Source organism: Tachypleus tridentatus, chromosome 2 (assembly GCF_004210375.1).
Source record: "Tachypleus tridentatus isolate NWPU-2018 chromosome 2, ASM421037v1, whole genome shotgun sequence".
NCBI classification, from domain to species: Eukaryota; Metazoa; Arthropoda; class Merostomata; order Xiphosura; family Limulidae; genus Tachypleus; species Tachypleus tridentatus.
The window spans coordinates 134,583,816-134,609,640 of record NC_134826.1 but is presented as its reverse complement, the minus strand read 5'-3'; the positions used below and the strand labels follow the sequence as shown (position 1 = coordinate 134,609,640).

At 34.0% G+C, this 25,825-nt stretch overlaps 1 protein-coding gene across 3 annotated transcripts in view; it reads right to left on the bottom strand.

Annotated features, from left to right (window-relative positions):
• The window catches only part of LOC143245181 (uncharacterized), a 38,624-nt gene extending 15,769 nt beyond the window's left edge, over nucleotides 1–22,855 (bottom strand). The window contains exons 1-2 of one of the 3 annotated variants that reach the window (XM_076491219.1): nucleotides 22,439–22,853; nucleotides 15,877–16,083 (exon numbers count right to left, since the gene is read on the bottom strand). In XM_076491219.1, coding sequence (XP_076347334.1) covers nucleotides 15,877–16,083; nucleotides 22,439–22,778 — 547 coding nt within the window. In that variant the 5' untranslated portion in view covers nucleotides 22,779–22,853. Of the gene's footprint in view, nucleotides 1–10,398; nucleotides 11,769–15,876; nucleotides 16,084–22,438 lie in introns of those variants that run through there. The other 2 variants (XM_076491218.1, XM_076491220.1) reach the window with 2 other exon arrangements.
• Between the last annotated feature and the right edge of the window lie 2,970 nt (nucleotides 22,856–25,825).

Here is a 25,825-nt window from a genome sequence, read left to right as displayed (position 1 = left end):
AATTCTTTCTTCACCAAACGTAATTTTAGACTCTTCCTGTTGTTGAACTAATTCAATTTTCACGATATTTAGTTCCTAGACTCTACCTGTTGTTGAACTAATTCATTCTTCATCAAACATAGTTCCTAGACTCTACATGTTATTGAACTTAGTTATTCTTCACCAAACTTAGTTATTAGACTCTACCTGTTGTTGAACTAAGTTATTCTTGACCAAACTTAATTCCTTGATCTTACCTGTTGTTGAACTAATTCATTCTTCATCAAACATAGTTCCTAGACTCTACATGTTATTGAACTTAGTTATTCTTCACCAAACTTAGTTCCTAGACTCTACATGTTGTTGGATTAATTTATTCTTCACCAAACTTAATTATAAGATTTTACTTATTTTTGAACTAATTAATCCTTCACCAAACGTAGTTTCAAACTCTCCCTGTTGTTGAACTGATTCGTTCTTCACCAAACTTAGTTGTAGACTCTATCTGTTGTTGAACTATGTTATTCTTTACCAAAGTCAGTTCTGGACTCTACCTGTTGTTGAACTAAGTTATTCTTCACGAAACTTAGTTCCTTGATTCTACCTGTTGTTGAACTACGTTATTCTTCATCAAATGTATTTCCTAGACTCTACCAGTTGTTGAACTAAGTTATTTTTGACCAAACTTAGTTCCTAGACTCTACCTGTTGTTAAACTAAGTTATTTTTGACCAAAGTCAGTTCTAGACTCTACCTGTTGTTGAACTAAGTTATTCTTCACCAAAAGTATTTCCTAGACACTACCTGTTGTTGAACTAATTCTTTCTTGTCCAAACTTATTTGTAAGATTTTACTTATTGTTCAACTAATTCATTCTTCACCAAACATAGTTTTTGACTCTACCTGTTGTTGAACTAATTCATTTTTCACCATACTTAGTTCCTAGACACAACCTGTTGTCGAACTATTTCATTTTTCACCATACTAAGTTCGTAGACACAACCTGTTGTCGAACTATTTCATTTTTCACCAAAATTAATTTCTAGACTCTACCTGTTATTGAATTTAGTTATTCTTCACCTAACATAGTTTTAGACTCTACCTGTTGTTGAACTAATTCATTCTTCACCATACTTAATTATAAGATTTTACTTATTGTTGAACTAAGTTATTCTTCACCAAACTTAATTATAAGATTTTACTTATTGTTGAACTAATTCATTCTTCACCATACTTAATTATAAGATTTTACTTATTGTTGAACTAATTCATTCTTCACCATACTTATATATAAGATTTTACTTATTGTTGAACTAATTCATTTTTCACCATAGTTAGTTCCTAGACTCAACCTGTTGTCGAACTAATTTATTTTTTCCATACTTAGTTCCAAGACTTTACCTGTTGTTGAACTTAATTATTTCTCACAATATTTAGTTCCATGACTTTACTTTTTGTTGAACTAATTCATTTTTCACAATATTTAGTTCCATGACTTTACTTTTTGTTGAACTAATTCATTCTTCACCATACTTAGTTCCTAGACTTTACCTGCTTTTGAACTTCGTCATTCTTCATCAAACTTAATTTCTATATTCTACCTGTTATTGAATCTAGTTATTCTTCACCAAACATAGTTCTTAAACTCTATCTCTTGTTGAACTAATTCGTTTTACACCAAACTTAATTTTAAGATTTTACTTATTGTTGAACTAATTCATTCTTCACCAAACTTAGGTCCTAGATCTTACCTGTTATTTAACTAAGTTATTCTTCACTAAATGTAGTTTTAGACTCTACCTGTTGTTGAACTAATTCACTCTTCACCACACTTAATTGTAAGACTTTATGTATTGTTGAACTAATTCATTCTTCACTAAACTTAATTGTACGATTTTACTATTGTTGAACTAAGTTATTCTTCACCAAACTTAGTTCTAGACTCTACCTGTTGTTGAACTAATTCATTTTTCACCATACTTTGTTCCTAGACTCTACATGCTGTTGAATAAATTCATTCTTCACGAAACGTAGTTTTAGACTCTACCTGTTGTTGAACTAAATCATTCTTCATCAAACTTAGTTCCTAGAGTCTACATGTTATTGAACTTAGTTATTCTTCTCCAAACTTAGTTCTTAGACTCTACCTGTTGTTGAACTAATTCATTCTTCACCATACTTAATTATAAGATTTTACTTATTGTTGAACTAAGTTATTCTTCACCAAACTTAGTTCTAGACTCTACCTGTAGTTGAACTAATTCATTTTTCACCATACTTTGTTCCTAGACTCTACCTTTTGTTGAACTAATTTATTCTTCAACGAACTTAGTTCCCAAACTCTACCTGTTGTTTAACTAAGTTATTCTTCACCAAACTTCGTTTTAGACACTACCTGTTGTTGAACTAATTCATTTTTCACCATAGTTAGTTCCTAGACTCAACCTGTTGTCGAACTAATTTATTTTTTCCATACTTAGTTCCAAGACATTACCTGTTGTTGAACTTAGTTATTTTTCACAATATTTAGTTCCATGACTTTACTTTTTGTTGAACTAATTCATTCTTCACCATACTTAGTTCCTAGACTCTACCTGCTGTTGAACTTCGTCATTCTTCATCAAACTTAATTTCTATACTCTACCTGTTATTGAATCTAGTTATTCTTCATCAAAATTTATTTCTAGACTCTACCTGTTATTGAATTTAGTTATTCTTCACCTAACATAGTTTTGGACTCTACCTGTTGTTGAACTAATTCATTTTTCACCATACTTAATTATAAGATTTTACTTATTGTTGAACTAAGTTATTCTTCACCAAACTTAGTTCTAGACTCTACCTGTTGTTGAACTAATTCATTTTTCACCATACTTTGTTCCTAGACTCTACCTGCTGTTGAATTTATTCTTCAACGAACTTAGTTCCCAAACTCTACCTGTTGTTGAACTAAGTTATTCTTCACCAAACTTCGTTTTAGACTCTACCTGTTGTTGAACTAATTCATTTTTCACCATACTTTGTTCCTAGACTCTACCTTTTGTTGAACTAATTTATTCTTCAACGAACTTAGTTCCCAAACTCTACCTGTTGTTGAACTAAGTTATTCTTCACGAAATGTAGTTTTAGACTCTACCTGTTGTTGAACTGATTCATTCTTCACCACACTTAATTGTAAGACTTTATCTATTGTTGAACTAATTTATTCTTCACTAAACTTAATTGTAAGATTTTACTTATTGTTGTACTAAGTTATTCTTCACCAATCTTAGTTCTAGACTCTACCTGTTGTTGAATTAATTCATTTTTCACCATACTTTGTTCCTAGACTCTACCTGTTGTTGAACTAATTCATTTTTCACGATATTTAGTTACTAGACTCTACCTGTTGTTGAACTAATTCATTCTTCATGAAACTTAGTTCCTAGACCTTACCTGTTGTTGAAGTAAGTTATTCTTCACCAAACGTAGTTTTAGACTCTACCTGTTGTTGAACTAATTCATTCTTCACCAAACTTAGTTCCTAAACTCCACCTGTTGTTGAACTAAGTTATTCTTCACCTAACTTAGTTCTAGACTCTACCTGTTGTTGAATTAATTCATTTTTCACTATATTTAGTTCCCTGACTTTACTTTTTGTTGAACTAATTCATTCTTCGCCATACTTAGTTCCTAGACTCTACCTGCTGTTGAACTTCGTCATTCTTCATCAAACTTAATTTCTATACTCTATCTGTTATTGAACTAAGTTATTCTTCACCAAACGTAGTTTTAGACTCTACCTGTTGTTGAACTAATTCATTCTTCACCATACTTAATTGTAAGAATTTATCTGTTGTTGAACTAATTCATTTTTCACCATACTTTGTTCCTAGACTCTATCTGCTGTTGAATTAATTCATTTTTCACGATATTTAGTAACTAGACTCTACCTGTTGTTGAACTAATTCATTCTTCATCAAACTTTGTTCCTAGAGTCTACATGTTTTTGAACTTAGTTATTCTTCACCAAACTTAGTTCTTAGAGTCTACCTGTTGTTGAACTAATTCATTCTTCATCAAACTTAGTTTCTAGACTCTACCTGTTGTTGAACTAATTTATTCTTCATCAAACGTAGTTCCTAGACTCTACATGGTGTTGAACTAATCCATTCTTTACCAAACGTAGTTTCAAACTCTACCTTTTGTTGAACTAATTCATTCTTCATCAAACATAGTTCCTAGACTCTACATGTTATTGAACTTAGTTATTCTTCACCAAACTTAGTTATTAGACTCTACCTGTTGTTGAACTAAGTTATTCTTGACCAAACTTAATTCCTTGATCTAACCTGTTGTTGAACTAATTCATTCTTCACCAAACTTAGTTCTTAGACTTTACATGTTGTTGAATTAATTTATTCTTCACCAAACTTAATTGTAAGATTTTACTTATTTTTGAACTAATTAATCCTTCACCAAACGTAGTTTTAGACTCTCCCTGTTGTTGAACTGATTCGTTCTTCACCAAACTTAGTTGTAGACTCTATCTGTTGTTGAACTATGTTATTTTTTACCACAGTCAGTTCTGGACTCTACCTGTTGTTGAACTAAGTTATTCTTCACCAAATGTATTTCCTAGACTCTACCTGTTGTTGAACTAATTAATTTTTCACCATACATTGTTCCGAGACTCTACCTGTTATTGAACTAAATTATTCGTCAACAAACTTAGTTCCTAAACTGTACCTGTTGTTGAACTAAGTTATTCTTACCAAATTTAGTTCTAGACTCTTTCTTTTGTTTAACTAATTCATTATTCACTAAACTTATTTCCTAGACTCTTTCTATTGCTGAAATTGGTTATTCTTCACCAAAATTAATTCCAGACTCCACCTGTTGTTTTCCCTTCTTCCACTGATCATTGGTTTTACCAAGGTTTATTCGTGGATTGTTAATAAAATATACGACTACCATATACTAGCTCTTTGCTCGCTTCTTTCTGCATAGTTAAGCCACTGTACGAGGTACCATGTCATTTACGTCAGATCCGAACTTTTATGAAGATGTTCATTCGTGCGCAACACTTATAATATAACCTTGATGCAAGTATACGGTGTTTCTAAAGAATGATAATATTTCTCACCATATGAACCACCTACAGATAATGTGTGTGAACCTCTGCATCTTACACGGTCACCAGGGGAGAATCTTTAATAGTTGAACTTCCATCATCTGTGAATCTCTAAATCTTGTACTGAATAGGTATGTCTGATCCTTATACAGGCAACATGTGAAAATCTCTAAGTCTTTTACAAGTATTATCCGTAAACCTGTTAGCCTCGTACATCCAGCACGGGCGAATATGTCAGACTTGTACATCCGTCATTTGACGGAATCAATTGGCCTCATATTGTCACTCGTTGTGAATGTCATTGGTGTTTCTATGGTCCTTATAGGACCATTATGACCTAATCTCTGACCTTTATACGTTTGCTATGAGTAACTCACAGAGCCTTATGCAGTCACTATTTGCGAACCTTTGAGTCTTATAGGGTTACCACTGGCTAGTCTCTGATCCTGTCATGGGTGAATTTGTTTGAAAGTTATACACTTATTATATTTGAATCTCTGAGCTTAATACAGCCATAATTGGAGAATCTCTAAGCCTTATACAGACGTTGTGTGTGAATCTGTTAATCTTATACAGTCACAATGTGTGAATGTTTGGCCCTTATACAGCTACAAAAAATGACTCTTACCTTATACATTCACTTTATAAAGCTCGGAGATTTACATATACTGTGTGAAGGTCAAATATTAGCCTATAGCGGCAGCATATCGCTCAGACTGTTATTACAGTATTTGTGAATCACCGAGCTTTATAAAGTCACCACGGTTGAATTTTGAAAAGCTCTTTGATCAATATATTTGAATATCTATATCTCATATATCCACCATAACTCAGTATATATGCTTTCTACAGTCGTCATGTTTGAAGCCTTAAGCCTCGTACATGTGTCATGGATGAATCTCTGAACATTATACAGGCACTGTATTTGAATTTCTGAGTCTTATACATCAATCATTAGTGAACCTCTGTCTTTTATACATCCACAGTGTGTGCCTTATATATCCAGATTGGGTGAATCTATCTGTGGGCCTTAAACAGCCAATCTAGATTAAACCTTTAGATTTATACAATCAACATGTGTCAATCTTTGAGTCTTAGACAGTCACTAGCTGTGAATTTCTGAGCCTTATGCAGTCACTATGTGTGAATAACTGAAATTCATACATCACTTACGCCTGGCATGGCCAAGCGCGTTAAGGCGTGCGACTCGTAATCTGAGGGTCGTAGGTTCGCATCCCCGTCGCACCAGACATGCTCGCCCTTTCAGCCGTGGGGCGTTATAATGTGACGGTCAATCACACTATTCGTTGGTAAAAGAGTAGCCTAAGAGTTGGCGGTGGGTGGTGATGACTAGCTGCCTTCCCTCTACTCTTACACTGCTAAATTAGGGACGGCTAGCACAGATAGCCCTCGAATAGCTTTGTGCGAAATTAAAAAAAAACAACAAAACATACATCACTTTAGCATCTGTGGTTGATCCAGAAATTTAGTAATTCTAGGTATCTATAAGCGATATAATCAGGTGAGGACTTAGTCCCTAAAAACATTCCAAATTATTATTATTATTTATCGTTTGATATTTCATTTTCAATGAACCAGTGCAATTTGTTGAGGTATCATTCAGGATAAAATAGAACTCATTTATCTCAGAAAATAATTTTAATGAATAAACATTCTCAATAAACAAAGCTCACTGTTTTTTGAAGAACATTTAACATTTTAAACATAGATACATATCATTGTGGTTCGCCTCACAGACAGATAAAATTGTCAGTATTAATGTGCAAAACATTTAGACGTATAAACTAATGTTTTGTGAAGTACAAGACGGGTAAAGCAACAGGGTTGAGGGATGCGGCTTATCACAAACAGCAGTGATATCTGATGAAAACCTTTTACGTTTTCAACCACATTAGAATATAGGAGTCAACCATATATTGATGCAATATAAAAAAAGGATCTAAGCTATATGAAATAGTTAACCTTGTTAAAAATTAGAAATAGGGTAAGTTAATCAAGAGAAACTTGCTCCCTCTTTACTGATGTTCAATTTTTTGTTCATAAAACAAAGTAACGAACAAAGATTTTTGATTAATCATGTGTAACTTTTTGAAGTATGTAGATTTGAATAAAACCTTCTTTCGAAGTTAACTTAAACTGAGGGTTATTCGAAGCGGTCTGCCTTCAGGAACCAGAAATAGAATTTTAAAAAATGTATGTAAAAAGTTGTTTATACTAAAGTTAAGAACGTGCACGATCAATTTCTCGTGAAATGTTTTGTGTTACACGAAAATCAATTACATTTCAGAAAAAACAACAACAACAATACGGATATAAGACACTGATTCCAAACTTGAAGGTAAAATATCCAAGCTTGTGGATTCGCACAGCTGCACATAGCCTTGGGCTGAATTCTATTATCTTAACACATTTTACATTGTAAAGAAAAATAAACTTATTTCTCGAATGTTCTCAACTCATACGACATTTTTTGCTTTTTTTTTTTCTTGGTCCAATTTATTACCGACTCTTCTGACGTCAGATATATTTGTACATAAACTATAGAACAAGAAATATCTGAAAAAAAACTTCTTACCGATGCACAGAAAAGTTTCCTAGAAAAAGACCATGGATGACTGACCTTGGTCAGGTCACGTAAGCAAAACAGTTACGAAAACTTAAGACATACAGATCAATAAATAAAACAAAATTACAGACGCACAGGTGCCGGCACATGAAACATAAGTTATGGATGCCTCCATAACTATACTGATTGGTGTAATTTCATGTGATGTATGTTTGTTTACGTTTATCTGACACTAACAAATAACATGTATGTGCTTAAGGTTATTGAGAGTTGTAAACAATATGTGTTACGTTTAAGTGTTACTTTTCTTACTTTTGCTGCAAAAACGAACTTGTAATTTAACTCCAGTTTTTTTACTGGCTTTTTTTGAGTATCATATTTGAATGAACTTACATATTTTCTCATATAAATAGGTTATTTATTTCCTAATACTAAATAAAACCATAAAGGAGAAGGGGATTTGGAGATTTACAAGATTTAAAAGCATAAGGTTATATTTAAAAACAAATCAATGTATTTGGTGATTTCAGCTTCAATGTTGTATGTTTAATTACAGCTCGGACTGAGTAGATTACAGATATATAATATCATTTGTCATTTAACAAAGATATTGTTTTACTTTTCTTTTATTATACGAAGCTGTACCTCAGCGCTCTCCCCCGCTGGTACAGCGGTAAGTCTGGATGTGAGAGATTCGATTACCCTCGGGTGGACTCAGCAGATAGCACGATGTTGCTTTTCTATAAGAAAACACACACACAAACTCAATGCTGATTCCTAAGCGAAAATTTTGAAAAGATCCATCTTTGAAAAAATCGTAGCTAACTGTTGCTGTTTAATTCCTAGATTCAACAAGTTGAAATATCTCTTGTTTGTTTACTTTGTAGCAGCTTAAGCTGTATACAGATAGTACCATGGATTCTTTCTGTTTGTAACCCAGTTTATACAATATATAAGGTCAACTTCATCACCGTATCTTCTGGCCTAAGAAAGAAACGTGATTGAGGATCTTTGAAGTTTCACACTTGTAGTTAATGTTCTAATAAAGTTAATAACTAAGTTCATCCGGGTATATCATTCTTGTGTGGTACATTACTGATTATTATTTTCTTTAACACTTATACGGATATTGGTGCCACTAGTATTCGAACCCGCGACCCTCGAAATACGAGTCGAACGCCCTAGTAGGGAAATATTCTGGTTTGTTGGAATAGTTGTTTTAGTATTAGTTACATAAACAATGAAATCTGTTTCTTAGTTGAAACAGCTGTTTCCAGACAAGTTATATAAATAGTTAAATATCAGTTTTTGACAAGATGCATAAGCAATGAAGTGTTTTTGTTGGTTGAGAAAGCTGTTTTTGTACTAGTAACATCAAGAACGACTGTTTCTAATTCTTCCAGTTGAAAAAAAAATGTCTTTATGAAATTTGTATTATGTTTTTACCAGTCACGTTTCTGAATCAATTTAAAAAATCAAACAGAATAACCTTTTCCTTGATGTCATATGGGTGCCATTGCTCTCAATAATAATGGCGCGGCATGGCCAGGTGGGTTAAGGCGTTATAATGTGACGGTCAATCCCACTATTCGCTTGTAAAAGAGTAGCCCAAGAGTTGACGGTGGGTGGTGATGTCTAGCTGCCTTCTCTCTAGTCTTACACTGCTAAATTAGGGACGGCTAGAGCAGATAGCCCTCGAGTAGCTTTGCGCGAAATTCAAAATAAGCCAAACCAATACCTTTAACGAGTTAATCGTTACAGATAACATTTTAGCAAGCTGGAAACGACAACAAAACAGTTTGAAGCATTTCACAGCGAAAAATGGGTCGATCTAATTTTTGGATATAAGACGAAATTTAAGGAATATTACGTCATTTAAAATTGCGTTAGAAGGGCAAGAAGACCTGTCAAACAACAACTTCTTACCAACTCAATGAAGAAAAAACGGTATCAATAATGTTTGAAATACAAGAACTGGACGCAAGAACAATGGAGAAAGGTGTTATTAAGTGACGAGATTCAGTTCTTCGTACAGGGTCAAAGAAGTCTGCATGTTCGCAGATCTCCAGGTGAGAAACTTCGAGAATCTCACATCAATCAGTTCGTAAACCATCCCTTGAAAGGGTCTTTTTCAGCTACTATGGCGTCGGAGACTTACATATCCTAGAGGGTATGATGCGAGGACCACAGTACGTTGAAGGTTTGCAGAGAAGAGTAGTTCCAGAATTTAAAAAGAGATTTCCAAATGGATCTGGCATTTTTCAGCAAGATTTGGCTCCGTGCCACACATCGAAATTTGTGAAAAATTTTATGACTACAAAGCGAATAAAAGTGCTGGACTGGCCTGGAAACTCTCCGGACTTAAATCCTGTTGAAAATCTTTGGGCGATTTGTAAAGAAAGACTTCGGGGAAAAGACTGTACTACGAAAGATAAGCTAATTGAGGCCATAATTGAGGTGTGGTACCGTGATCCAAAAATTAGTAAAGATTGCAGTCAACTCGTGGACTCAATACCAAAGCGGATTAATGATCTTCTGAAAAATAAAGGCAGTTATATCATGCATTAATTTGTGAGTAATTTTGGGATTCTCAGAAATAAAATGCAAAAAATTGAAAAAAATCGTAATTTTCCGTCTTGTTTCAATTAATTTGCACAAGGGTGTAAATTATTTAATTCTATAGGCATATTGCGTTTGATATTTGAATCAATTCTCTGGAAGATAATCGCATTTGTTTCATTTCTATACTTAGGTATTTATTCAAATTTATAAACAATTTCACCAATTACCCATATAAAGGCCTAACGTCGAGTATAATAGTGTATTGTCTACAAACATTACGTGGTAGCTTCTACTTATTGTTTAGAAAAACACACTATTTTATGTTGAATAAGGTAGACGCTGCTTGGTAAGTATCTGTACTCTTTAGGTTATTGTTAAGAAAACAATTATTAAAACTATTAATCAAATTATTAATTTAAATCCGATACTATGCGCAGCCGCACTGTGAGACTATCATCTCCCCCAAGCTTCTTCGTATCTAATTCACTCTTGTTTTTTAACCATACAACTTGTAGAGGTTCCATTTTCTGTTGAGCACAGCAAAGACGGGGTATTTGTTTCCTTTTTCCCTTTTGTCTCCGCATCAGGTTTTGAATTATTAATTTAAATTCGATACTATGCACAGCCGCACTGTGAGACTATCATCCCCCCTAGCTTCTTCGTATCTAATTCACTCTTGTTTTTCAAGTATACAACTTGTAGAGGTTCCATTTTCTGTGGGGCACAGCAAAGACGGGGTATTTGTTTCCTTTTTCCCTTTTGTCTCCGCATCAGGTTTTGAATTCTTGCGTGTCTACTAGCATAGGTTTTATAGTTGTGATTACACTTTCCTTTACAGAAATATGCTTCAAACTGTTTCGGCTCAATGATCCAATGCCACTTCAACTCTTTGAAGGAAATCGTCATGGAGTAACGACAGCAGAGTTTCGTTTTCTGTCCAGTTGTGCAGTCCAATGGATACCTGCTTCGTTGTCTTTTTCGGTTGCGTATCGATCGTTTCTTTCGTTTCGTACGTATTGATACCTGAATATCCAAAGCTGCTCTCCCAGGCTTCTGGTAGAAAATGTTTCCCGGTTTCTCATTATCACTCAATATCGTTTCGGAGTTATTTACAGAAAGAAACGTAAAGTCGGGGGCGTCGCAATCGATAAGGAGCCTATAGTTTTGAGAGGGAGCCGCTACCCAGGTTTTAACAGCTTTGGTTACATCGAATACTTCCCACCTGTCGGGTTGAGAACCACACTCTGAGCAGAAACTAAAGATCGCTCACGACTCAGCAAGTGGTCTCTTTCTTCAAGTACATAGATGTACACAGTTGCACGTGCTGGCTGCCCACTCCTTAGATCAAAGCGATCCTTTCTTTCATGATGAAACCCTCTACGGGCCACGTAGATACTTAACGTAGCAGAATCCACGTTAATACTTTTTGTGCTGTTCCTCTTGAGGCGAGGAAATTCTAAAGTAAACAATAACGTCCGCGAACTGCCTTTCCACATATGATCATCACCCAGTTTGGATTGTAATGGTACTGTAATGGAAAAATCAGACAAAAAAGAGACAATCAGTCTTTTAGAGTTGAAAATCAGTTCGATTTAAAAGCACATAAAATAGGTAATCCACCATGTACCCACCCCAATGGCTGAATGATACGCGTGAAGACGTATAAGCTAAAAAACACTGTTTTCGATACATGTAGAGCACACGGTACAGAGGGCAAAAGAAAAATCGTTAAATAAACAAACGTCTGTTAAGAAGTGAATGTAGAAATGATTAATCAGGGTAACTACAATAGATGCTAAACAAATTCGGTTGTGTCAGTACTACGGAAGTGCCTTTGTACCAAAGTGTTGCAGTTGTAAATACGTGGAGACATCTTTCATAGGAGACACATAAAAGCATAAGAAAATTAGAAAATCACCTACATAAATAGAAGAATTAACATCCACGCATAACAAGTATTACACAAACACATACAGGTTTGTATGAACTACATACCTGTATCTAGTGTTGTATATAACACTCTGAAACCAGTGAAGATCTACCGCTACTGATGATAGTGTCTTATATAACACTATGAAACCAATGAAAATCTACCTGTATTGGTGATAGTGATGTTGTATAAGACTATGAAACCAGTGAAAATCTACCTGTATTGGTGATAGTAATGTTGTATAACACTATGAAACCAGTGAAGATCTACCTGTATTAGTGATAGCAATGTTGTATAACACAATGAAACCAGTGAAGATCTACCTGTATTGGTGATAGTGATGTTGTATAACACTATGAAACCAGTGAAGATCTACCTGTATTGGTGATAGTAATGTTGTATAACACTATGAAACCAGTGAAGATCTACCTGTATTGGTGATAGTGATGTTGTATAACACTATGAAACCAGTGAAGATCTACCTGTATTAGTGATAGCAATGTTGTATAACACAATGAAACCAGTGAAGATCTACCTGTATTAGTGGTAGTAATGTTGTATAACACAATGAAACCAGTGAAGATCTACCTGTTTGGTGATAGTGATGTTGTATAACACTATGAAACCAGTGAAGATCTACCTGTATTGGTGACAGTGATGTTGAATAACACAATGAAACCAGTGAAGATCTACCTGTATTGGTGATAGTGATGTTGCATAACACTATGAAACCAGTGAAGATCTACCTGTATTGGTGATAGTAATGTTGTATAACACTATGAAACCAGTGAAGATCTACCTGTATTGGTGATAGTGATGTTGTATAACACTATGAAACCAGTGAAGATCTACCTGTATTAGTGATAGCAATGTTGTATAACACAATGAAACCAGTGAAGATCTACCTGTATTAGTGATAGTAATGTTGTATAACACAATGAAACCAGTGAAGATCTACCTGTATTGGTGAAAGTGATGTTGTATAACACTATGAAACCAGTGAAGAACTACCTGTATTGGTGATAGTGATGTTGTATAACACTATGAAACCAGTGAAAATCTACCTGTATTGGTGATAGTAATGTTGTATAACACTATGAAACCAGTGAAGATTTACCTGTATTAGTGATAGTAATGTTGTATAACACAATGAAACCAGTGAAGATCTACCTGTATTGGTGATAGTGATGTTGTATAACACTATGAAACCAGTGAAGATCTACCTGTATTGGTGACAGTGATGTTGTATAACACAATGAAACCAGTGAAGATCTACCTGTATTGGTGATAGTGATGTTGTATAACACTATGAAACCAGTGAAGATCTACCTGTATTGGTGATAGTAATGTTGTATAACACTATGAAACCAGTGAAGATCTACCTGTATTGGTGATAGTGATATTGTATAACACTATGAAACCAGTGAAGAACTACCTGTATTGGTGATAGTGATGTTGTATAACACTATGAAACCAGTGAAGATCTACCTGTATTAGTGATAGCAATGTTGTATAACACAATGAAACCAGTGAAGATCTACCTGTATTAGTGATAGTAATGTTGTATAACACAATGAAACCAGTGAAGATCTACCTGTATTGGTGATAGTGATGTTGTATAACACTATGAAACCAGTGAAGATCTACCTGTATTGGTGATAGTGATGTTGTATAACACTATGAAACCAGTGAAGATCTACCTGTATTGGTGACAGTGATATTGTATAACACTATGAAACCAGTGAAAATCTACCTGTATTGGTGATAGTAATGTTGTATAACACTATGAAACCAGTGAAAATCTACCTGTATTGGTGATAGTAATGTTGTATAACACTATGAAACCAGTGAAGATCTACCTGTATTGTTGATAGTAATGTTGTATATTTATGCTATACTTGTTTATTTTTATAAGAGGTTAAAAATATATTTCACATGAATCTCTCAAGATTTCTTTGTTTTAACGATTAGAAGTTAATGAAATTTATAACCTCTAACAATTATTTCTCTTTGAATCATATCAATTACAACCTTTATTAAATCATATTTTTTAAGTTGAGAATACACAACCCTTTCTACCAGGTTACAGTTACGTTTTCGCTTTATTTATTAGGGAAAGTTTATTAATTTAGTTGTAACTTTTATTTATTGTGTTTTGCTTGTATACATTCACATTATAGTTTTCATGTATTTAATTTTAATTTTATAATAATAATCAACAACTCATATTTTTACATTGAATATTATAACCATCAATTTAATATCTGTTTTTTAAAGTGATTTGCTTTCCTTTCTATAGAAAGAGCTTTCCTTATGTTTTCCACAAATGTTTTAAAAACTTTTGTTCCATATTCACATCCTATTTCTCGGATCTTTCATTATTAGTTGTTAGTGTTATGATCGCTAACACAAGAACCCAGAACCAACTTTTACACTATATTATTTATTAATTAAACAGTTTCTAATTAAATGCATTATTTTGATGACTTTGAACAGTATTTTGAAATAAGTAAGTGTAATGATGAAGCGTGTAAAAAATAACACAGGAGTTTGTTTTGAATTTCGTGCAAAGCTACACGAAAGATATCCGTGCTAGCCGTCCCTAATTTAGCAGTGTAAGACTAGAGGGAAGGCAGCTAGTCATCACCACCCACGTACAACTCTTGAGCTACTCTTTTACCAACGAATAGTGGGATTGACTGTCAAATTATAACGCCCCCACGGCTGGGAGGGAGAGCATGTTTGGTGCGACCGGGATTCGAACCCGCGACCCTCAGATTACGAGTCGCACGCCTTGACACGCTTGGCATGCCGGGCAAAAATGGTGATTCGGACACTTGCACGGAAGAAATAACTATTTTCTTTAAATCATTCAATGATCCTCTCATAAAAATTTACACTCAGTTTGCAACTTCAAAATTTATAATAAAATTAGCTCCAAATTATCAGAACATTTGTATTAATTATTACGATTTGAGCCAAAAATTTATTCCATGCAAGAACACAGAGGAAAATAAAAAACTAGCATTTCTGGAGATGAATTATGGAAATGAATGAAATAAATGATCGTAACTTTGTTTATAAAGAAATTAAAGGTGGTGGAATCGACAAGAAGAACAGTGTCACTGAATGTTGGGGGGGGGTCGGAAAGATTTTCCTTTTTAGGGAAGAAACTTTTCAGACGTTAACCTCACGTGATAAAGATTAGGGTCAAAACTGGATCAGGGCAAAAAAAAAACTGATTATTAAATGCATTCATTTTTCGATAATTTTGAGAGTTTTTTATTATTTTCTTAAATCTAAACTTTCAGTGTAAATTTCTCATAAAGTCTGTTATCTTCTAAATTAGTCACTCACTTGTGCCAAACACTTTATTGAGTTTTATTACTAATACAATGAACAAGAATTCCATTAAAATTAATAATAAATGAGTCGTAGAAAAATTAGTCACGTGACTGACACTCGTTTTGTTTTCTTTGTTTTGTTAATTTAAGCACGAAGATAAACACCAAGATGCCTGTAGTGAATAGAAATCACACACAAATTAACTGTAAGAAGAAACAAATGGTAAAACCTTTGCTTCTCGTTTCTAACTAACTGTGGTTTATTGAAACTTGATTTCTAGCATTAAATGCCATTAGGCTTATTTGAATCAATTGAGTGTGGGGAGTCGGTTAATAATTCCGTTAAACAAAAGTTAGCACACCTTGTAATGAAATGCTCGAGCAAGAACCTCTTCCGTTAATTTCATGCTGAAACTTCGGTTGGAAATTCTGATTACAGTCACGGGAATGTGCACGCCCAAAACACGTGACAAAATATAAATTCACGCTCCTCTCGTGGCACACGCACAAAAGTAAATATACAATCATCTGCATTAGTTTCGTGATTGACGTCAAACAACCGGATCTACCTGTAGCCACATATAACATTTTTCATTTTAATAACACTAACAACATGAAAAAAGCCGCTTAATTATCAATGTATTAAGCTGCTCATTTTAATACCTTAATTAGTAACTTTGATAACATTGGAATAAATAAAAACAAGAGTTAGATTTATATTATTAGACTTTAAAAATAACATCTTAAGGTTAATGTTAATTTAAAGCGCATGAGGTATAATATCCATAAACATAACATGTACATGATATGACACTTGATGATGTGTAACATACATAAAGTGTATCAGTAACTAGCTAGTGTATGACACTTGATGATGTGTAACATACATAAAGTGTATCAGTAACTAGCTAGTGTATGACACTTGATGATGTGTAACATACATAAAGTGTAAGACTAGCTAGTGTATGACACTAAATACTGTACAATGAGCATATTGTATGACACTAAATACTGTATAATGAGCATATTGTATGACACTAAATACTGTATAATGAGCATATTATATGACATTAAATACTGTATAATGAGCATATTGTATGACACTAATTACTGTATAATGAGCATATTGTATGACACTAAACACTGTATAATGAGCATACTGTATGACACTAAACTCTGTATAATGAGCATATTGTATGACACTAAACACTGTATAATGAGCATACTGTATGACACTAAACTCTGTATAATGAGCATATTGTATGACACTAAATACTGTATAATGAGCATACTGTATGACACTAAACTCTGTATAATGAGCATATTGTATGACACTAAATACTGTATAATGAGTATACTGCATGGCACTAAATACTGTATTATGAGCATACTGTATGACACTAAATACTGTATAATGAGCATATTGTATGACACTAATTACTGTATAATGAGCATATTGTATGACACTAAACACTGTATAATGAGCATACTGTATGACACTAAACTCTGTATAATGAGCATATTGTATGACACTAAACACTGTATAATGAGCATACTGTATGACACTAAACTCTGTATAATGAGCATATTGTATGACACTAAATACTGTATAATGAGCATACTGTATGACACTAAACTCTGTATAATGAGCATATTGTATGACACTAAATACTGTATAATGAGTATACTGCATGGCACTAAATACTGTATTATGAGCATACTGTATGACACTAAATACTGTATAATGAGCATACTGTATGACACTAAATACTGTATAATGAGCATACTGTATGACACTAAATACTGTATAATGAGCATACTGTATGACACTAAATACTGTATAATGAGCATATTGTATGACACTAAATACTGTATAATGAGCATATTGTATGACACTAAATACTGTATAATGAGCATATTGTATGACACTAAATACTGTATAATGAGCATACTGCATGACACTAAATACTGATTAATGAGCATTCTGTATGACACTAAATACTGTATAATGAGCATATTGTATGACACTAATTACTGTATAATGAGCATATTGTATGACACTAAATACTGTATAATGAGCATATTGTATGACACTAATTACTGTATAATGAGCATATTGTATGACACTAAATACTGTATAATGAGCATATTGTATGACACTAAATACTGTATAATGAGCATATTGTATGACATTAAATACTGTATAATGAGCATATTGTATGACACTAAATACTGTATAATGAGCATATTGTATGACACTAATTACTGTATAATGAGCATATTGTATGACACTAAATACTGTATAATGAGCATATTGTATGACACTAAATACTGTATAATGAGCATATTGTATGACACTAAATACTGTATAATGAACATACTGTATGACACTAAATACTGTATTATGAGCATACTGTATGACACTAAATACTGTATAATGAACATATTGTATGACATTAAATACTGTATTATGAGCGTACTGTATGACACTAAATACTGTATAATGAGCATATTGTATGACATTAAATACTGTATAATGAGCATATTGTATGACACTAATTACTGTATAATGAGCATATTGTATGACACTAAATACTGTATAATGAGCATATTGTATGACACTAAATACTCTATAATGAGCATATTGTATGACACTAAATACTGTATAATGAGCATATTGTATGACACTAAATACTGTATAATGAACATACTGTATGACACTAAATACTGTATTATGAGCATACTGTATGACACTAAATACTGTATAATGAACATATTGTATGAGATTAAATACTGTATTATGAGCATACTGTATGACACTAAATACTGTATAATGAGCATATTGTATGACATTAAATACTGTATAATGAGCATATTGTATGACACTAATTACTGTATAATGAGCATATTGTATGACACTAAATACTGTATAATGAGCATATTGTATGACACTAAATACTGTATAATGAGCATATTGTATGACATTAAATACCTGTATAATGAGCATATTGTATGACACTAAATACTGTATAATGAGCATATTGTATGACACTAAATGCTGTATAATGAGCATATTGTATGACACTAAATACTGTATAATGAGCATATTGTATGACACTAAATACTGTATAATGAGCATATTGTATGACACTAAATACTGTATAATGAGCATATTGTATGACACTAAATACTGTATAATGAACATACTGTATGACACTAAATACTGTATTATGAGCATACTGTATGACACTAAATACTGTATAATGAGCATATTGTATGACACTAAATACTGTATAATGAGCATATTGTATGACACTAATTACTGTATAATGAGCATATTGTATGACACTAAATACTGTATAATGAGCATATTGTATGACACTAAATACTGTATAATGAGCATATTGTATGACATTAAATACTGTATAATGAGCATATTGTATAACACTAAATACTGTATAATGAGCATATTGTATGACACTAATTACTGTATAATGAGCATATTGTATGACACTAAATACTGTATAATGAGCATATTGTATGACACTAAATACTGTATAATGAGCATACTGTATGACACTAAATACTGTATTATGAGCATACTGTATGACACTAAATACTGTATAATGAACATATTGTATGACATTAAATACTGTATTATGAGCGTACTGTATGACACTAAATACTGTATAATGAGCATATTGTATGACATTAAATACTGTATAATGAGCATATTGTATGACACTAATTACTGTATAATGAGCATATTGTATGACACTAAATACTGTATAATGAGCATATTGTATGACACTAAATACTCTATAATGAGCATATTGTATGACACTAAATACTGTATAATGAGCATATTGTATGACACTAAATACTGTATAATGAACATACTGTATGACACTAAATACTGTATTATGAGCATACTGTATGACACTAAATACTGTATAATGAACATATTGTATGAGATTAAATACTGTATTATGAGCATACTGTATGACACTAAATACTGTATAATGAGCATATTGTATGACATTAAATACTGTATAATGAGCATATTGTATGACACTAATTACTGTATAATGAGCATATTGTATGACACTAAATACTGTATAATGAGCATATTGTATGACACTAAATACTGTATAATGAGCATATTGTATGACATTAAATACTGTATAATGAGCATATTGTATGACACTAAATACTGTATAATGAGCATATTGTATGACACTAAATGCTGTATAATGAGCATATTGTATGACACTAAATACTGTATAATGAGCATATTGTATGACACTAAATACTGTATAATGAGCATATTGTATGACACTAAATACTGTATAATGAGCATATTGTATGACACTAAATACTGTATAATGAACATACTGTATGACACTAAATACTGTATTATGAGCATACTGTATGACACTAAATACTGTATAATGAGCATATTGTATGACACTAAATACTGTATAATGAGCATATTGTATGACACTAATTACTGTATAATGAGCATATTGTATGACACTAAATACTGTATAATGAGCATATTGTATGACACTAAATACTGTATAATGAGCATATTGTATGACATTAAATACTGTATAATGAGCATATTGTATAACACTAAATACTGTATAATGAGCATATTGTATGACACTAATTACTGTATAATGAGCATATTGTATGACACTAATTACTGTATAATGAGCATATTGTATGACACTAAATACTGTATAATGAGCATACTGCATGACACTAAATACTGATTAATGAGCATTCTGTATGACACTAAATACTGTATAATGAGCATACTGTATGACACTAAATATTGTATAATGAGCATACTGTATGACAGTAAATACTGTATAATGAGCATACTGCATGGCACTAAATACTGTATACTGAGCATATTGTATGACACTTCTGTAGTATAATATACATAAAAGATAACACTAATTAGCGTCCGAAGACCTAGTGTATAACTCTTGTGTATAATAATATTCATAAGGTATGGTTATTTTGTAGGTAATATATATTAACACTAGAACTTTTTATGATTATTTGAAAGGTACGTATTAACGTATTACTGGCATTCATAAGTCATGGTTATTTGGAAGATATGTACTGTTAGTATTCAGGTTATTTGGAAGGTACATATTAAAGTTTTAATGGCATTCATAAGTCATGTCAGTGTTCAGACGTCACTGTCATGTTAACCTTTATAAGTCATGATTATTTAGTGACACAACTTTCTACACGCATCATGATATGTTAGTGACACATAACTTTCTCCATGCTTCAAGATACGTTAGTAACACAACTTTTTCCATGTTTCATGATATGTTAGTGACACACAACTTTCTCCATGCTTCAAGATATGTTAGTAACGTACAACTTTCTATGGCCCAGCACTATGGTTATGGCACTCGACTCGTAATCTGAGGGTCGCAGGTTTCAATCCCCGTCACACCAATCATGCTTACCCTTTCAGCCTTGGGTGCATCATAATGTTACTGTCAAACCCATTATTTGTTGGTAAAAGAGTCGCTCAAGAGATGGCGGTAGGTGGTGATGGCCAGTTGCCTTCCTTTTAGTTTTACACTGCTAAATTAGGAATGGCTAGCGCAAATAGCCCTCGTGTAGCCTTGCGCGAATTTCAAAAGTTGACAAATACAATTTTCTCCATGCTTTGAATTTTGAACTGTATGCAGTATCATTTAGAATGTCGACAAGACCTGTAAAATATTATATATATTACTTGTCGATTCTTCTGTTTTGGCGGATGAAGATGACTGGGGATGAAACCTGGTGAGCGAAACGTTCTTAATGGATGACCAGTGAACTAGTACTGATGATCAATATATTATATTATACATTACTGGTTCACCCAACAGAAACATTGTATGATAATGGATTTTCAAGTTTACTTTGACCTATGCCACTGAAGACAAGACCTTTGAACTGTAGTTCAGTCTTGCATATGTGTTAAGCGTGTATGAATGACACGCCACGCTAGCTCAGCCGTTCTAAGCTATTGGACTTTATGATACTAGTATAGAAGCCGGCCCGACATAGCCTGGTGGTGAGGTTGCTCTTTTAGAGGGCTCAGCCGTGCTCGATCTTTTAGTTTTGGGAACGTAATAATTAAGCGGCCAATCCCTCTGGTGGTAAAAGGTGTTGATTAGATACGTTCCTTCTAGTTTATCGCGGTTAAATTAGGGACATTTAGCGCAAACAGCCCTCGAGTAGCCTTGAGAGAAGTTCAAAATAAACAGGTACAACTTTTAGGTGCCTTGTTATAGCTACCTCTGCCCGGCATGGCCAGGTGATTGGGACGCTCGACTCGTAATCTGAAGATCGTGGGTTCGAATCCCCGTCATACGAAATACATTCGCACATTTATCCGCAGGGGCGTTATAACGTGACGGTTAATTCACTATTCGATGGTAAAAGAGTAGCCCAAGAGTTGGCGGTAGGTGGTTATGACTAGCTGCTTTTCCTCTAGCCTTACACTGCTAAGTTAGGGACGGCTAGCGCAGACAGCCCTGGTGTAGCTTTGCACGAAATTCAAAACAAAAAACAAAGAAATAGCCATCTCTCCTACTACTGCTACTAATATTGGTTTATTTTCTCTTATATGCTGCTACGTACAGATTATTACGGTAATTTTTATACCTTATGAACATCTATAGAAATATCACACTGTTAGTTCCCATAACGTATTGATAATTTGGATCAATACCCTTACTTATCTCATCTGTTTGTTCATTTCTATTCTGACCTTTATTTCAACTGCTTACTCTGGCTGCTAGTTCACATATCCTGACGAGTGCAGAAACCCTAGAAGCGAGTACAATGTGATGATACAGCCAACCACACAGACATTGTTAGTAATGAGTTTGTTTATCTTACCTTGATCTCTGAAGGTGTAAAATTGTCGAATCGTATCATATTCTCCCATCATTTCTTCTGAATCAGCAATTTGGGCGTTCTGATGATAAATTTCAAGCACTCTGTCCATCTCACTTTTAGAGATATTGACCTCTGAAACTTCCGGCGTTTCACTCATTCCGAGTTCTCGAAGAAGGCGACGTTTCATAATTTCGATGTCTTTTTCTATCTCGTCATCGTGTGGAGTTTCTCGTGACCGAAAGTCGTCGATCGTCACTGATAACGGTTGTGTCTTAACAAACAACGTCACGCTGTACAGTAAAAGCAGAGCTCGACACGCGCAGAGACATCTCACCCGCATTGCTCGTGACCGCGCGACTCTTCGAACCGGCGCCTAATGGAAATCCTGCCTTATTTTGCACAGTACGCATTTAGGCAATGGTCTAGTTTATATATCTAGCAGGATATCAGGTTAGCACGGATCGGACGAATGAGAAATGACAAGGCGGCTGTTTTGGTGGGGTTTCCCAGTCAACCCACATTTTCCCGCGTTTTCGTAGAACCAAAGTACAAGACGCTAAGGAACGAGTAACTGGCATTTGATCTATCATTAGACCCGTTTGATCTGTCCACACGTGTTTAATCTGAATAGAACATCAATATTTCTAGATAAACATCACCTGATTCTACTAATTGCATTCTCCAGAAACGCCACCTATTTCTGCTGATAAAGTGTAAATACAATGGTTACATACGCTGTAATAAAACTATTTTGGAGCATACCAAAGTCGTTGCAGGCCATGTCGTCACGTCTGTTCAGAGCACTATCTCAACATAGTTTCCATTGTAAAGGGCTCCGTGAAAAGTTGTCAAATCCAAAACACAGCACTTCTCTCTATAATCCACCTAATGTAGAGGTTTCCCGGTATCCGTTTCAATAGTCCAATTGCTTAAATATCTGTAGGCACTTGATCAGTATGTCTCAGATGGACTACCATGCAAACCTCTTTAATTTTCTAGCTGCTCCCGAACTTACACATTCAGCAGCTGTATACTTTTCCAGAGGGAGATCGTTATGGATCATGTTTCCTACTGCCTCCTGGAACATGTAAATATACAAAACTCTGCATCTTACTTATCACCTCTAGGGCACAGGTTCCTTTCTTGAGGATCCTGATACCCCAAGATGATACAGGGTTTTGGATATTATAAGTCTCCAACCTTTTTAATCGAAGTGTATGGATATTTTCTTCGTACTACCCTTCCAAAAAATGGTCAAATTTTTGCGGCGCAATACTATCTATGAAACGCCAAATATTATTAAAACATTAAACATTTTGGTCTACCGCAGTGAGTTATGGGTGTCATGTGAATTTCTGATTATCGTATTCAAATCGTGCTCAACTCTCTGTATTTACTGTAATATAGCTCATTTGATGACACTTTCTGGAAACGTCAAATTAAGTATTGGTAACTGTTTGAAAATAGCACTTGTTCTTGCACATAGCATTGATACACACTTGAAGACACCTCTTTCTGCATATTACATTGTTGTAATTGTTTGGAAAGAGTTTGTAGTTTTTTGTATTTCTTGAAAAATGGATATCGTAAGCTACCGCTTGGAGACAAACACTTGTTTCTTTAAGTATCGAGAGGTGTTTTTTCTTAACAGTCACACCAAACATGCTCACCCTTCCAGCCGTGATGGCGCTATACTGTGACGGTCAATCCCACTACTTGTTGGTAAAAGAGTATCCAGAGAGTTGGCCCAGCATGTCCAGATGGATAAGACATTTAACTTACAATCTGAGGATCGCGGGTTCGAATCCCTTCAAAACAAACGTGCTCATCCTTTCAACCGTGAGGTCGTTATAATGTACGGCCATTCCCACTGTTCATTGGTTACAGAGTAGCAAAAGAGTTGGCGGTGGGTGGTGATGACTAACTTCCTTCCCTCTAGTCTTGCACTGCTAAATTAGGGACGGCTAGCGCAGATAGCCCTCGTGTAGATTTGCGCGAGATTCAAACAAACAAACAAATAAAAAAGTTTCGCTAGTTATCTGTTTCATTGCAAAGATACACACACAAATAATAAATATACTGTCTGTGTTCTGTCCACCACAAGAAATCGAAATCCGAAGCTTAGCATTACATGTCTGAATACTTACCTTTAAGCCAGTGGGAAGTCATTTCGTTAAGTGCGGTGAACAGAATAATGTTGATACAAAGAAATACAAAATGCCTGAAGAAACAAAATTCTATTGCCTGTGAAACGAAAACTCAAATGTTCATTCACAGAGAGAAGATATCACTAGAACTCACATCTTAAGACAAGTCTACCAAATAAAGGCTTATCCTCTATCTTAATAAGATAGCAACTTGAATTCCGAGTGACTAATAGGATGTAACTCCACAAAAGTCAAGTAAAAAACGTGGACCAGCATACTTTTTGTTTGTTTTTAACAAACACGGCGAGTTATTTCAGCTGTATCCACTACGGGTTTCAAAACCCGATGTTTAACATTAAAAGCTGTTAGATATACCACTTGGAAGCAAAATAAAGAGTTATCCTTCGAGAAGAATATACAAAAAAAGATAGATTAACATGATAATCTAATGAGATAAAACTAGAAAAAATTGGATTAATGTTACAATCCACTAAGAAAAATAGGAAAATATATCAAATCAATAATCCAGTAAGAAGAAAAGATAGAAAACAAATGAACACAGTAATTCAACAATAAAAAGAATAAAAAGACGTATCAATACAATACTAATCCGATAAGAAAAAACGATAGAAATATAAATCAATTCTATAATCCAATAATCTTAAAACAGAAAGATAATCAAACGCAATAATCCGGTAAAACAAAGATAGAAAAACAGATCAGTACACCAATCGAACACGAATTATAGAGCAATTCATTAATTCAGCGACGTAAAGACAGAAAGTAAAATCAACACAATATAACAGAAAGAAATATATACAAGAATGGATCAACATAATAACTTAGTAAGAAAAATGGATCAATATATTTTAAAAAATAAATTACGATCAAGAGATATAAGATAATGTACCACTGGAAGTATCTTCATTGGAAGTTCATCAGCCATCAAATTTGTTTGTTTGTTTTGGAATTTCGCACAAAGCTACTCGAGGGCTATCTGTGCTAGCCGTCCCTAATTTAGCAGTGTAAGACTAGAGGGAAGGCAGCTAGTCATCACTACCCACCGCCAACTCTTGGGCTACTCTTTACCAACGAAAAGTGGGATTGACCGTCACATTATAACGCCCCCACGGTTGGGAGGGCGAGCATATTTAACGCGACGCGGGCGCGAACCCGCGACCCTCGAATTACAAGTCGCACGCCTTACGCGCTTGGCCATGCCAGGCCCATCAGCCATCAA